Source organism: Schistocerca cancellata, chromosome 1 (genome assembly GCF_023864275.1).
Source record: "Schistocerca cancellata isolate TAMUIC-IGC-003103 chromosome 1, iqSchCanc2.1, whole genome shotgun sequence".
Lineage (NCBI taxonomy): Eukaryota > Metazoa > Arthropoda > Insecta > Orthoptera > Acrididae > Schistocerca > Schistocerca cancellata.
Window position 1 is genome coordinate 14,773,005 of NC_064626.1, and position 16,617 is coordinate 14,789,621.

Consider the following 16,617-nt stretch of genomic DNA (forward strand, 5'->3'; position numbering starts at 1 on the left):
CGAAGTTCGACGCCACGGGTTGTTTAGACGATAGACCCTGTAGTGGCCGGCCGAGCACAAGGCTTAATGCTGCTGAGACAGTTCAGGAAGTAATGGAGACTGCAGCGGGTTCGTCTATGCACGGGGAAGTCAGCACTCGTGCACGTCGCACTGGCATTCTGTACACTGCTGTTTGGTTGGCTCCCTCCGATGCTATCCGTACAAAATCCGTCGGCATCATGAACTGTTACCGGGCGATTTAGTGAAGCGGAGGGCATTTGCGGTGTCGGCCTTTCAAAAGATGGTGGAAGATGACGATTGGTTGAGCAACGTGTTGCGGACCGACGAAGCTCATTCACGCTCCGAGGGTCTGTCAACGCCCACAACTGCAGAATTTGGGCTGCCGACAATCCTAGAACTGTCGTGGAAACTCCATTGCACGACGAGAAAGTCACGGTATGGGTTGGATTTACCACATCTAACGTTACCGGGCGTTTTTTCTTCGAGGAAATGCGTGATTCTTGTTTTGTAACTGCTACCGTGACGGGTGAGAGTTGCGCCGATATGTTACAGAATCGCATCATCCCCAGCCTGGCTGATAAACACCTGCTGGAACGTACGATGTTTATGCAGGATGGTGCTCCACCTCATATTGCTAGACGCGTGAAAGATCTCTTGCGCGCGTCGTTTGGTGATGATCGTGTGCTCAGTCGCCACTTTCGTCATGCTTGGCCTCCCAGGTCTCCAGACCTCAGTCCGTGCGATTATTGGCTTTGGGGTTACCTGAAGTCGCAAGTGTATTGTGATCGACCGACATTTCTAGGGATGCTGAAAGACAACATCCGATGCCAATGCCTCACCATAACTCCGGACATGCTTTACAGTGCTCTTCACATTATTCCTCGACTGCAGCTATTGTTGAGGAATGATGGTGGACATATTGAGCATTTCCTGTAAAGAACATCATCTTTGCTTTGTCTTACTTTGTTATGCGAATTATTGCTATTCTGATCAGATGAAGCGCCATCTGTCGGACATTTTTTGAACTTCTGTATTTTTTTGTTCTAATAAAACCCCATGTCATTCGAAGCATGTGTGTCAGTTTGTACCTCTCTATCTACATTATTCCGTGATTTATTCAGTTTTCAAATTTATACTGACTTTTTGATCACCCGGTATCTACCAGAACCTCTCACGAACTGTACAGATAGTATAGTCAGATAACAAAATTCCCTGACGGATCTTGACAACAAAACGGTCGACAGTTGAGTACGGAAGGTGAGGATGTTATCAGTTTGCCGTTACGCACAAATGTAATACGGTTGTGGTTGCAACACTGTGCAGTTGTGGACGAGTACGTCCATATGTTCCCATTTGAAATCCAATATTTAGTTCTCTTTCGAGGACAATTATAGTCTTGTCACTTTCCTAAGGAATTTCATTGTTACCTTCACACATTCTATAAAAGAAAAATACAGCACTGAATAATATTTTGTACAAACTCAGATAATGAAAATTATGTAACGCTGACCCGTAACCGGCAGCTGAATTTGAAGTGACGTGATAGCTGTGCACAGCACAGAAGGCGCCACAAACCTCGTGATCTGATTGGTTGTTATTAAGGTAGCTGACCTGTAAACGACTTGCTGTCAGTTGCTTTGTTATACCGCTCCAGGTGGAAAAACGGAGGATTAAAGTTACAAGTAAGGCTCTTGCTCCACCCATATGAACGCTGGAAGATGAAGATGGCACATGAATCGTGGAAGTCAGCAGAGGTGATACCGCTCAACAGAAAACGAGGAAGAAATATCTGTGATAACTGTAGGCAAATAAGCCCAGAAAATGCTTCTTACAACTCTATGCAAGAATTATTAACGACTGAATGACAAAAATGGGCGACACCATGCAAATGGTGAACTAAATGGCTTTACCAATGGGCGATCAAGTACTGACAATGGTACTTTTCTACAAGTAATTGAAAAACGAAGAGAATACAACCCAGAGATTCACATCACATTTATAGGCTATGAGAGGGCTGTCGATCATCTGAACAGAAGGAAGCTTTGGAACATTAGGAAAAAACGAAGGTATCCGAGATATTTACTACAAGTAGTAAATTGTTTGTATCACCACTCACAAATTATAAAAGTAATACAAGGAAAGAGAAGACAAGACTAATAAAGAAGAACGGAAAACAGCGACAAGGTCGCAGCCTTTCACCCATAGTATTCGATATACACTTAAAGGACGTTGTTTGACAGCGGACAAGAGAAATACTGTGCACTTAGCAATGACCAAATAATTATTCAGAAGACAATACATCGCCTGAATCAACTTTGTCAGAACTATCATCTAAAAATTATGGTAAAAAATAAAGTAATGGGCTTCAAACGAAAACTTCAGCACCGTTCAAAAAAGTACTAGATGAATAATCAACAGAACAAGTGTCACATTTTCAACTGTTAAACTGCGGGATGAGCTATGAATATGAAAACAATGTCACTGAGAAATCAGATAGGTTTGAAATGATATGTAGCACAGTACAAAGAGCAGTGAGTTACAAGATAAGGAACGACACGAAGCTAAGATATTACAAAACAAAAAGTACTCTTATTTTAGTATATGGAAGTGAAGACGGAAGAAGAACACAATCGACTGTAATGAAATTTTCATACTAAGTTAAAGGAGACAAGCTCACAGATCAAATACAAAACCATATCATAAGCAAATAAACAATATATAATGTATAAGTGAAAAAATAGAGCAAGGATGCGTCAAAATAAAACAACATATCAACAGAATAGGGAAAGATATACTATTTAAGCAATTAATTATGAACCAATAGGAAAGAGAGACATAAGTCAATCGAGGAAGACAGGGCCTTGGTGAAAATGGAAGGGGCTGCAAGTACACTCCATGAAATTAAGAAACAGAAGAAGATAAGGAAAGATGAGAAGTAGATAAGTTTCCTTTTTTGGGCTACAGATTGACCAGCACCTAAATTGGAAAACCACCATCCTGAAATTAATGAAGTAGCTTAGATGAGTTACATTTGCAGTACGTACGAGTATGTCTACTGCTGTAGCCGCTTTAAAAATGAATAAACTAGTTCACTCGCCACATTTCCGTTCATGGGTCGTAGAATTATTTTTGAGTGAAAATCAACTTACAGGATTAATATACAGGGCAACTGTAAATGAATATAGCGATTACAAACCTATATTTTTAATGCATAGCGCTACATGGATAAGAATTGAAACGAATGTGAAAAGAAAGTGAACAAAATTACATATTTTATAGGAGCTCAACATGATTGTCCTCGGGCACACGAATATGTCCTAAATTCTGGTACATATGTGGGATAACAGACGCTATTGCATTAGAAATGCGCATTTTTCGAGTTCTGGGATTGTTTTTGGCAAATCAGGTACGTACACAAGACCTTTCATATAACCCCACGAAATAAATCCACGAACGTGAGATCCGGAGATATTGGTGATCTAGGGTAGAACACAGCGTGTCCATGTCCAGCGCAACCGAGCAACCGAGCTTTGGAAGATGTCGCATGTCCAGGTAAATGTTTGTTGAAACACTCAGCTCAATGAAGAAAAATTCACAGTATAATTTTTGTGCTGACATTGCAAAGAACAAATTAACTTTCGGTGAGTCATGCTAATGTTCAATTACACAAGAAGGCTTTTCTGTATGCCATATTAGAAAGTCGTGCTGGTGAACTTCGGCACTTACGTGGAAGGTTGCTTCATGGCTATAAATGAGACCGTAGCAAATGTAGAATAACGTGGCTTCTAGATGTGCAACTGGCAGGGCACACATGGAGAGGGCGGGAGTGGTGGCGGTTGCGGGCACGCGCCCAAGGGGAAGTGCCGTTCTAAACTCAAGCCTATGCTCGAATTTTTTTGTAAATATTAAGTGGAGTCCCTGCACGCCCACGCTTGCATGGTGACCACCGAAAAAGATCTACTATCTACATGTACATCTACATCCATACTCCGCAAGTCACCTGACGGTGTGTGGCGGAGGGTACTTTGAGTACCTCTATCGGTTCTCCCTTCTGTTCCAGTCTCGTATTGTTCGTGGAAAGAAGGATTGTCGGTATACCTCTGTGTGGGCTCTAATCTATCTGATTTTATCCTCATTGTCTCTTCGTGAGATATACGTAGGAGGGAGCAATATACTGCTTGACCCCTCGGTGAAGGTATGTTCTTGAAACTTCAACAAAAGCCCGTACCGAGCTACTGAGTGTCTCTCTTGCAGAGTCTTCCACTGGAGTTTATCTATCATCTCCGTAACGCTTTCGCGTTTACTAAATGATCCTGTAACGAAGCGAGCTGCTCTCTGTTGGATCATCTCTATCTCTTCTATCAACCCTATCTGGTACGGATCCCACATCGGTGAGCAGCATTCAAGCAGTGGGCGAACAAGTGTACTGTAACCTACTTCCTTTGTTTTCGGACTGCATTTTCTTAGGATTCTTCCAATGAATCTCAGTCTGGCATCTGCTTTACCGACGATCAACTTTATATGATCACTCCATTTTAAATCACTGCTAATACCTACACCCAAATAATTTATGGAATTAACTGCTTCCAGATGCTGACCTGCTATTTTGTAGCTAAATGATAAGGGATCTTTCTTTCTATGTATTCGCAGCACATTACACTTGTCTACATTGAGATTCAATTGCCATTCCCTGCACCATGCGTCAATTCGTTGCACATCCTCCTGCATTTCAGTACAATTTTCCATTGTTACAACCTCTCGATATACTACAGCATCATCCACAAAAGGCCTCAGTGAACTTCCGATGTTATCCACAAGGTCATTTATATGTATTGTGAATAGCAACGGTCCTATGACACTCCCCTGCGGCACAACTGAAATCACTCTTACTTCGGAAGACTTCTTTCCATTGAGAATGACATGCTGCGTTCTGTTATCTAGGAACTCTTCAATCCAATCACACAATTGGTCTGATATTCCATATGCTCTTACTTTGTTCATTAAACTACTGTGGGGAACTGTATCGAACGCCTTGAGGAAGTCAAGAAACACGGCATCTACCTGGGAACCCGTGTCTATGGCCCTCTGAGTCTCGTGGACGAATAGCGCTAGCTGGGTTTCACACGATCGTCTTTTTCTAAACCCATGCTTATTCCTACAGAGTAAATTTCTAGTTTCCAGAAAAGTCATTATACTGGAACCTAACACGTGTTCCAAAATTCTACAACTGATCGACGTTGGAGGCATAGGTCTATAGTTCTGCACATCTGTTCGACGTCCCTTTTTGAAAATGGGGATGACCTGTGCCCTTTTCCAATCTTTTGAAACGCTACGCTCTTCTAGAGACCTTCGGTACACCGCTGCAAGAAGGGGGGCAAGTTCCTTCGCGTACTCTGTGTAAAATCGAACTGGTATCCCATCAGGTCCAGCGGCCTTTCCTCTTTTGAGCTATTTTGTTTCTCTATCTCTCTGTCGTCTACTTCGATATCTACCATTTTCTCATCTGTGCGACAATCTAAGAGAAGGAACTACAGTGCAGTCTTCCTCTGTGAAACAGCTTTGGAAAAAGACATTTAGTATTTCGGCCTTTAGTCTGTCATCCTCTGTTGCAGTACCATTTTGGTCACAGAGCGTATGGAGATTTTGTTTTGATCCACCAACCGCTTTGCTTTGGATAGTATCTAAAAAGAACTCCGGTGAAAATGTAAGACAATCAGCGATTGCTTGCTTGTTAACAATTTGTGGCTTTCAGAGAAGCAGCATAAGAGGCGAATTTTGAGTAAAACCTTGAGGTTCTCTTGTTGCCGTGTTAATATTGCTTCTTTTGCCAGAACAGAGTGGAGTTTACACAATGTCACCTCATTAAAAGCTGTAGACACAATTGCAAGAGAATTTTGGAACTGTGGTTTATTAAATGAGGAACTAAGGAAAAGTAGGGTCAATAGTTTATGAAAAAGCACATCCCCAGTACAAAAATAAACGTGCAAAATCTTCACTTATGTTGTTCGAAAACCCTCAGCATATCTCACTTCACGAGGTATCGATGACCGTTAAAAATTACATTCTTCTGTCGAGAAAAGCTGTAGTTAGTGGAATAACGCGGTAGCAATGAAGTTTTGCGTAATAACCAAACGGCAAAATAGTCTGCTCTTTGGGTGTAATTTGCCACAATCTCATTTCGATATCTCAAACTGTTCATCAAAGATGAGGATTGTGAATATTTCATTCTTGCTTTATCGCTGGGGCACTCGATCGCAAATGACTGTTCTACATCAGATTAATTTTCTCGAAATTGGTGACGGAGACCTTCACCCAAGTCTAAAGAAAACTTCAACATAGTAACTAAACTTCATACGCAGCAACATATTACGTAAAATGCACAAAATGCAAAATCATAGAGATCCTTCTTTTTTGTTACAACCTTTTTCAGCTCTCTCGGAATGTCTTACTTATAGGAAATATCACAATCAGTATGACCATTAACGAAATTACGGACATGTGATCATCAAGTCGAGTGATAAACCTACAAGTAACGCGAAAACGAAACTTTTTTTACCAAATAGTTTCTGTAGAATCGTTTGAGAACTATTTCAGAGCGTGCGCCATGATTCTGTCATCGCAGGGCGTCCCCTTCCGAACATGCGAAACAAGCGAATGATCTCGCCCAGCCAGCGCTTTGGGCGAGCACTGGCTCAGCGCGCACCAGCGACCGCACCCTGTGCGGGCTTCACGCGGCTCTACAGTGTTGCCGTAGCAAGCGCCGCCTTCCGATTCACACCACTTCCCACTGAAATACTGAAATTTATTTTACATTCTCTGCAATTTTTATCATCGTATGACTGTGCATTAAATATATTCATTTTGAATAATCCTATATTATTCTATGAATTATAGCTGATGTTAGTCCTAGAACATCCTCCACAGACTTCTCCAGAATCCTTTATCTTGTACAACACACACACAATCTGATCAAAAGAATCTGGGCACTCCTATGCAATGCAGAAGAGAGGCTGACCCGTCAGTGTAGAAGGTCACCAGGAGTATTGTGTTTGAACGTGGACTTGATGCGACCTGAGTAACAACTCTCCCAGCTAAAGCTGTCCACGTCGACAGTTGGGGATGCGGCTGTGACGTGTTCTGCATAGATGTCAAGGATTTAACAACATTAGTACCGAAAGGGATAAGATATAAAGACACATAAGTATATTCAACCACTAACCAGTAGTGAATTGAAAAGCTGTTGTTGGACAACTGTGTCCACTACACTGAGGAGCATCTTCACAGAAACTATTAAAAATAATGTATTAGGTTTTATCGTACTGTAATTAATATCAGCACTGTAATACTACAGACGTTTCATTTTATTGCACTGAAATAAAATGTGCATACTTTAATTCTTTCCACATCCTAGAGAGCCCTCTTCACAGAATTCATTTAATGCAATGGTATGAAATATTCCCACTACTTTCTAACTTCAGCTAATCTCTTTATCTCAGTCACGGAAACAATCGAATAAACACAATTGATTCAGTAGGCTGTTGAAAACAGTGGACTGATTCGGTTGTGGTTTTCCTAACATTTTAATTATTCATTCATTCATTCATTCTTTTCGATGAAACGAAGCTACAGAGTAATCAGATGAAACACTAGATCGGTTGAACTATTTATTTATTTATTTATTGAGTGGAACTGGCCTGTGGAAGTAAACTGAATCTAAACTCTCAACGCAGTCCTGCGCATTCAGTTCTGAAGGGGAACATTCGATTCTTTGCCATTGTAAAACCAGTATTATTGGCTACACTCTTTTGTCACATGTCGTCATTGTTGTTGCTGTTCCGATATAAGCTTTTTACTGAGTACCAATAAGGAGCTTTTTGTTCATTTTTTTCTTCCATGATTATGAATGTGCGTTTTTGTAATAGTGGACACTGTGTCTTGATAAGAATGCTGAAATGCTCAGTGGTCTGGTAATTGATAAAATCATATGACCAGATAAAAAAACCGAAAAAACCGACTGATCGAAAAAGCAATCGACTGGCCAATGTATTGTTACAAATAGTTGGTGGTTCCATCACCAGTTGTAAGCGGGGATGACCTGCACGTTTTAGAACAGTTTGAAACGCTATGGTTTCAGCGATATACAGTAAACTGCTGCTATAACTGGTGGGCGGGGGAGGGGGGGGGGGGGGGAGTTTTTGCCTATAAGCTACGGGCGGTACAGGCAGGGTAACTTTTTGATGCACGTGAAAATGAAGTTATTTGCGTATTTTGCGAGCAACATGCTTCGTTTAGGTAAATCGGTTACACAAAACCTTTGTAATGACATCCTTTTAGACGTCAATTAGTTTTATGTACTCCCAAGTTGTTGTTTGTCAGCTACATAAAAGTAGCAATAGATCAGAACATATAGGTTTCAGTGAAAACTGGTATATAATTTCCAGACTCCTTACAACGTTCAGCTGTACATGGCTTGATTTTTTTGTACAAATTGTATAGGCGCCTGTAAAAGGACTGGTATGCGGCTAGGTTCATCTGTGGAAAATACTGGCATCTGACGGCACATACGTGTAGATATGAGGACAGAGCTGATAATATGGCATCCTGTCCGGCAGACTTGCTCGTGTTTTCGGAGCACTTTCAGCTTCGGCTGCTATTGTGCATAGTGTGTCTTCTCTCGGCGATACAAGCCCGTAACTGACTTGTGGTCACAGAGAGCCGCAGGTTTACCGACAGAACTCGGCGAAAGAGCAGTGGAGGTTGCAACAGCCGCCATTCCGTCGGACTCTGCCCAATAACGGCGGCGCCGTACTCCCAGAATGGCGGTGCCGCAGCCGAGGCGGTGTCCTCGCGTGACTGGGGGCGCTGCTGGCTGCCCACGCCCACGCCTACTCCCACACCCTGCCTACCAGTCTGCCTGTCTACCTGCCCCTCACGTGTCAGCCCACGTGACCTTGCAGTGATATATTTTGATTCGCCACCACAAAGGTGGACGTGTGGCACTTAGGCAATGATTATATTCCTACAGGAGGCAGTACTGGTCAAGTTCCAGTAACGATATCTCCGGAAACACGGGTTAATGTCTCCTGTCATTCCCATCCGTATGTTACGTAGGAATAGACGCAACAGGAAGTGCTGCATACTGTTGCCACACCTCCTGAGCCACCCTACAGCCCTTCTTCGCAGTGAATCACGTACTCTTTCAAATACACCTGTCTCAAATAGGACTGCGTCACACGGTACCGTAACATCAGTACATTATCGGTGGATCGGGCGTACACCAATGTCTTTAAATGTTGTCATAGCCAGAAATGGAAGAGATAGGGGACTCCATATTAGTGTCAGAATTTAAGAGAGCTTTGGCAGAATTGCGATTAAATAAGGCAGAAAGGACATAAAACTTCATCGGAATTTCCAAAATCACTCGGGAAAGTGGCAACTAAACGGTAGTCAAATTCGTGTGTAGAATCTATGGCACCGGCGACATACCATCAGACTTTCGGAAAAATATCACCCTTTCAGCTCCGAAGAGAGGAACAACAGGTAAGTGTGAGATATATCGCACAAGGAGATTAATAACTCAAGATCCAAGTTGCTGACAATAATAATATACGGAAGAATAAATAAGACAATTGAGGAACTGTTAGATGACAATCAGTTTGGCTTTAGCAAACATAAAGGCACCAGAGACGCATTTTTGACATTGCGGCTGATGATGAAAGCAAGACTGAAGAAAAATCTAAATTTGTTGATAGGATTTTTCCATTTCGAAAAAAATTTCGACAATGGGAAATGGTGCAAGATGTTCGAAAACCTGGGAAAAATAGGAGTAACTATAGGAAAAAACGAGTGTATACAAGAGTGGTTTACAAGAATCAAGGGGGCACAGTAAAATTGGAAGACCAAGAACGAAGTATTCGAAGTAAAAAGAATATAAACAGGGATGCAGCCCTCTGGCCCTACTGTTCAATTTATACACTGAAGATATAATGAAGGAAGTAATAGAAAGGTTTTAGAGTGGAATTGAAATTCAAGGTGAAGGGATATGAACGATATGATTCACTGATGACATTGATAACCTCAGCAAAAGTGAGGAAGAATTACAGGATGTTTTCAGTGGAATGAAAAAAGAAACTAATGAGTACAGAAGATATTCGTGGCGGGCTGCAGCAAATGAGTAAGAAGACTGATGGGGAAAAAGAGAGAGAAGAAGAAGAAGAAGAACAAGAACAAGAACAAGAAGGAAGAAAGGGCCTGGTACCCACTGGATTGAAATCCGGTAAATGTGGAGGCCATGTTACCGGACTTTCTTGACAAATCCATCGTCCATGAAAGGTCGCGGTGAGGTACTGGCGCACGATGCGTAGAAAACTGAGTGGTGCCCTGTCGTGCATAAATTGCAGTTGTTGTGTTTCTGCAAGGGAAATATTTTACAATGGCGCGGGAAGTTCATCGCGAAGAAATCGTTGATATACAGACCTGTTAAACCGTTCGCTTAAGTGTATGGCCCTATGCGCTTATGACCGACAATTCCACAATTGCTTGAGGATTTGCTTCAGCTCAGTCGTGCGTACTGTGGTAATTTATGACGCCATCCCTTGAGAATCCCGACCCATCTGTAAATAAAACAAGGGCTGTGAACTGTGTTTCTTCAGCCTTATCACACCTGCTATTGGTTCCTGGACATGTAATCGCAGGAACTTTTCTTCTAGTTTTGGCCAGTAGTACCTTCTGGGGGAATATGCGATAGTTTTTTTTAAACATCTTGTGTAATATTTGAAACTATCGATGACGGAAGTGAGGGAGATGACAGAGAAACAGGATGGCGGAGATTTTGCGAGTCAGGACTTTTGTCGCGCATTGGGAGGTGTTCCGTACAAAGACAGCTTGTTGGGACAGGACTCTGCATGTCTATGATTACACCACGCTGAACATGTGTAATACGCGACCGCATCTTTTACGTTATGAACTCCTGAAGCTTTGGCCGCCGCTATGTTATTACCAGACATTTAATTGTAACAAATGTGTTGTTGCCTTTAAAGGGCATACACCCACGTTAGGGTGCGAAAATAACCGAATATGAAAATTCTGTAGCTACCAATATTACAGTTCCTAAAACGTTATCGCAAACAAATCGTACCAATATCGAGGCGTTGTGGAGATATTCTAAATGTGCTAGTCCCTTGAAACGGCATATATTCGTAAGTCGTAAGTATCAACAGAAAACGACGAAATTCAATACGGCTCTACAACCTCTCACTGGTTAAACGTTTCATTGCACGTTGTCGAAATATCGCAGAACTTATTTCGTATTCCACGTGCACCAATACTTCCTCAGCGTGAAGTAACAGGACCGTATGTCACGAAAGTCGTGCAGCTCCACATTCATATCAGGATTCACATGCCATATGGGAACAACTTTAGATGAACGGAACCATAGAGGAGACGTGTCATGCACCCGCATTCATGGTGAATGAATTGCAGTTCCTCCCATGCACATTGGATTTATGTGGGTTTCACCATAATTACTTCGCACTGAAATGCATTAAGAATATAAGCACTTTTTACCAGGAATTTTCCTGACTTTATCAATTCTTTGACATGATCTGCCCAAATAACAGGTTGTGCGTTGCAACTCCCACCCGTCTTGCAGTTGTAGCGACGAAGGTCTTGCCGTACTTTGATCGCGGAGTTACCTGACGCACCGACATGTCATAACGCTGTAATACATTAAATGTATTCACAGTTGCGTTTGTGGACCACCAGGAGCTGTAGAATGGAATGATGACAGTGAAAATCTGTGTCGGACCGGGACTCGAGCCCGCGAGCGGTCGCCTCACCAGCTGGCTACCCGTGCACGACTCACGGCCAGACACAAACCTCTGTATGTGGTCAACCGCGCGTACATCCCCTATGTATATTCCCGTGCAGGGGGCACAGTTTACTTGAATGTCACGTGCCCAGTGTAATTGTTTTATGTCGGCGGATAAATTCGTGGATGTCCAAAGAAACTTTGCATAATAAATAGGAATAACACAGGCACTGTAATTTCGTATAAGTCTATAAGCCTACAGCACGACAGTTCAACAAAACGGGACGGTCTCGTACAGATCATCTAGTTTGTGGCAGCTGGACGTAGAGTGATGCTCGAAGGTACGAGACACACACACACACACACAGAGAGAGAGAGAGAGAGACTCACCTGTGAGGCCGTCCTTGTCCTCGGCTTCGACGTTGGCGCCCGCGTTGACCAGGGCCAGGATGGCGTCGGCGCTGCCTGAGGGACAGGAAGCACTGGCGCGTGATTCTGCGACCACAACAACCAACCACCACAGGCGATACTCGCCAAGCGGGCGCGTCGGCGACGCGGCGCAACAGCGCCTGTCTACGTGCTAAGTTCTTTTGTTTCACACATACACAGTGAGCATGTAGACTGTCGCAGAAAGCAGGAATACATCAATACCCACTAAAATATGGTAGTGTCTGTCATGCAGATGTTAAGTGAAACAGTCCCCGTGGGTGTGGATGGAGCGAAAATACCTCGGAAATAATTTTCATTTAAGGGATAACACTAAAAGTTGTTACTAGCATTTCAGTGTAAGCTAACAGGACAAAATGTCAGTGAGCCTCTGGTCGCTTTGGAGTGTTGTAGATGGAACAGAACAGGTACCGTGCAGTTACGTGACCGTCCACCACTGACCCATGTCATCAGCACAGTAAGGTGCGGCGATCTGACGTGGCAGAACGGCAGATGGGAGCTGTCGTTTCTGGACGCGCCCGTCACTACTAGAGGTCCGTATGTGGCGTCTATGCCCACTCGAGCTACACAGTGCAAGTAGTTCTGCGGAAGTCAGTCAGATGTCAATACGTCCGCTTTGAATGCAGGGAGCAACCTGAGGAGAGGTGTGGCCCAGCAATTGCAGGAAGTGTTGGGGAGTGAGTACTGTTGTGGATTGGCAAGAGAGCCAACCCACTATGAGAGGAAGCCGAATGGCACGCGTTTTAGCTCACGCAGGCTGGCGTGAGGTCTGGAACAGGTCAAGGAAATGAGACTAGCAAAAAAAGGGCGTAGCTGTGGAATACTTAACTTTAATCCATAAATGGTGAACATCGCTCTTGACGGTACATGTTTTACAGCATCAATAGTAACTGGTAATGGCTCCTTGCTAGGTCGTAGCAAATGACGTAGCTGAAGGCTATGCTAACTATCGTCTCGGCAAATGAGAGCGTATTTTGTCAGTGAACCATCGCTAGCAAAGTCGGCTGTACAACTGGGGCGAGTGCTAGGAAGTCTCTCTAGACCTGCCGTGTGGCGGCGCTCGGTCTGCAATCACTGATAGTGGCGACACGCGGGTCCGACGTATACTAACGGACCGCGGCCGATTTAAAGGCTACCACCTAGCAAGTGTGGTGTCTGGCGGTGACACCACAAGTACCAGGTTACCAGCATTGTGAAGCCTAGTGCAGGGTTGGCTCAGGTGACTGAAGGCATGCGGGAGTTACGTGAGAATTTTACGAAGGAGGATCAGGTAGTGATAGTGGGAGGAGCAGGGAACAGTCTCGATAGGGAAGGGGGAATATGATGTCAGTGGTGACTTGGTTAAGATAGCTACTCAAAGTGGTGGCACTAATGAGCATTTCGTGCAACTGTTTCAGCGTCATGATCGGCCTCACCTTAATGCGGCTGTTAGGCGCGTTAATGTGGGTCTGGGGAGGGCACTGATGGCGGAGGGCATGGATCACATCTCAGTGGTGCCAGTTGGGTCTATCAGTAGATGGGGTTTCACTAGGCATGGCCTGCACCTCAATAGGTACGGGAAGGGGAGGCTGGCTAGGCTTATAGGTGACAGTGTAGTGGGTTGTGGTGGTGGTAGTGGTATCACTCATGGAAAAATTCCTGTAGTAGTTGATGTTAGAGCTGCACCCTTTTTAGATTGAAGTCAGCTGATAGGTATACCTGCTTAAAGGAAGTCCCTCTAACTAAGGGCTCACTTTCAGAGGATGTAATGCTTCCAAGTAGAGAAGGATTTAGCATATTTCATCAAAATATAAGAGGTATTAGAGATAAAGTTAGTGAACTGCTAATAGATGTTAACTCTGAAATTATTGGAATATCAGAGCACCACTAAAATAATTTGATAATTAAGAGGCTTTCTTTACCAGGCTACTGATTAGCTGGCTGTTTCTCAAGGAGTTCCTTGCGGGGTGGGGGAGTGGCTCTGTACGTAAAAAACAGTATTTCATTTGAGTCCATAGACGTGTCACAACACTGCACTGAACAGATATTTGAAAGTTGTGCAGCATTAGTTGAATTTAGTGAAACTAAACTTCTAATTGTTGTTGTTTATAGGTCCCCTAACTCAGACTGCAGAGCATTTTTGCTTAAGCTAGAGAGGGTTCTTGACTCACTTTGTAGGAAGTACCAGAAAGTAGTTATATGTGGTGACTTCAATATTAATTTTGTATATGATTGTGCAAGAAAAAGGATGTTGGTAGATCTCCTAAATTCATATGTGTTTTTTCCAACTAGGGTGCAGGGCTACAGTAGCACAGTCGTAGACAATATTTTTATTCATTCTTCATTACTAGATGGGCATTCTGTTAGTAAAAGTGTGAATGGCCTTTCAGACCATGCTGCACAAATTTTAACACTAAAAGGCTTTTATACTCAAACCAATGTCATATTTAATTACCAGCTATGTAGAAAAGTTAATCCAACAGCAATAGAGAGTTTTTTAAAACTTGTCAAGGAACATGAGTGGCAAGATGTGCCGATAATATAGATGATAAATACAATGCTATTCATAACACATTTCTCATGCTCTTTGAGAGTTGCTTTCCATTAGAACATTCTTAACGGGGTACTAGCAGTGATGGACAGCCCGGTTGGCTGACTAGTGGGATAAGGATATCATGTAGAACAAAGCGGGAATTATATCAAAATGTTAGAAGTAGTCACAATCAAGCTACAGTAGCCCATTACAAACAGTATTGTAAGGTGCTTAAAAATGTTATTAGCAAGGCAAAGAGTATGTGGTATGCAAATAGAATAGCTAATTCACAGGATAAAATTAAAGCCATATGGTCAGTTGTGAAGGAAGTGTCTAATCAGCAGCACAAGGTCGATGATATAAAGTCAGTTTGCAGTAATAATATTTCTGTTACTGATAAATCAGATATATGTACAGTATTTAACAATCATTTTATGAGCCTTGCTGGTGAATTAAAAAAAAATTTAGTTTCTACAGGAAATCATATAAATTTCTTAGCAAATGCCTTTTCGAGATTGGTGTCTGAAATACTCCTCCGTGATACAGACAAGAGGGATATTGAATCAGTAATTAAATCACTGAAGACTAAGGACTCTCATGGTTATGATGGAGTGTCTAGCAGAATATTAAAGTACTGTGGTGCACATGTTAGCCCTGTATTTAGCCATATTTGTAATTTGTCCTTTAGGAGTGGTCAGTTTCCTGAGCGATTAAAGTACTCAGCAGTAAAGCCACTTTATAAAAGGGAGAAAGGGATAATGTAGATAATTTTAGACCTATTTCTATGCCATCAGTGTTTGCAAAAGTTATCGAAAAGGTTGTGTATGTAAGGTTAATTGATCGTTTTATGTCACACGATTTGCTATCAAATGTACAGTTCGGCTTTAGAATTCGTTTAACAACTGAAAATGCTATATTCTCTTTTCTCTTTGAGGTACTGGATGGGCTAAACAAAAAGTTTCGAATGCTTGGCGTATTTTTTGATTTAACTAAGGCATATGAGTGTGTTGATCTCACAATATTGCTCGAGAAGTTCGACCATTACGGAATAAGGGCAGTAGCTCACAATTGGTTCACCTCTTACTTTAGCAACAGACAGCAAAAGGTCTCTATTCACAATGTTGATAACGGCTGTGATGTGGAGTCTGAGTGGGGTACTGTCAAGTGGGGGTTGCCTCAGGGATCAGTATTGGGGCCGCTCCTGTTCCTTATTTATATAAATGATATGCCCTTTAGTATTATGGGTAACTCTACAATTTTCCTGTTTGCTGATGAGACTAGCTTGGTAGTAAAGGATGTTGTGTGCAACATTGACTCAGTTTCAAATAGTGCAGTACATGACCTCAGTTCATGGCTTGTAGAAAATAAACTAACGTTAAATCACAGTAAGACTCAGTTTTTACAGTTCTCTAACACACATTTCAACAAAACCTGACTTTTTAATCTCACAGAACGGGCATATGATTAGTGAAACTGATCAGTTCAAATTTCTAGGTGTTCAGATAGACAGTAAGCTGTCGTGGAAAGCCCACGTTCAGGATCTTGTTCAAAGACTTAATACTGCCATTTTTACTATTCGAACGGCATCAAAAGTGAGTGATACTTCGACAAGTAAATTAGTCTACTTTGCTTATTTTCATTCGCTTATGTCGTGTGGTATTATGTTTTGGGGTAACTCTTCCCATTCTAGAAGGATATTTTTGGCTCAGAAACGGGCGGTTCGGGCAATAAGTGATGTGAGTTCACGAACCTCTTGTTCACCTCTGTTCACGAGTCTGGGTATTTTGACATTGGCCTCTCAATATGTATATTCCCTATCGTCGTTTCTTGTTACCAATATTACTTTATT

General features: G+C 42.4%; 1 protein-coding gene across 1 annotated transcript in view; it reads right to left on the reverse strand.

Moving 5' to 3' along the window:
* The window catches only part of LOC126163859 (serine/threonine-protein phosphatase 6 regulatory ankyrin repeat subunit A-like), a 69,090-nt gene that overhangs the window by 16,732 nt on the left and 35,741 nt on the right, over positions 1 to 16,617 (reverse strand). Inside the window, exons 3-4 of the mRNA XM_049920192.1 lie at positions 12,200 to 12,274; positions 8,728 to 8,885 (exon numbers count right to left, since the gene is read on the reverse strand). Coding sequence (XP_049776149.1) covers positions 8,728 to 8,885; positions 12,200 to 12,274 — 233 coding nt within the window. The remainder of the gene's footprint in view (positions 1 to 8,727; positions 8,886 to 12,199; positions 12,275 to 16,617) is intronic.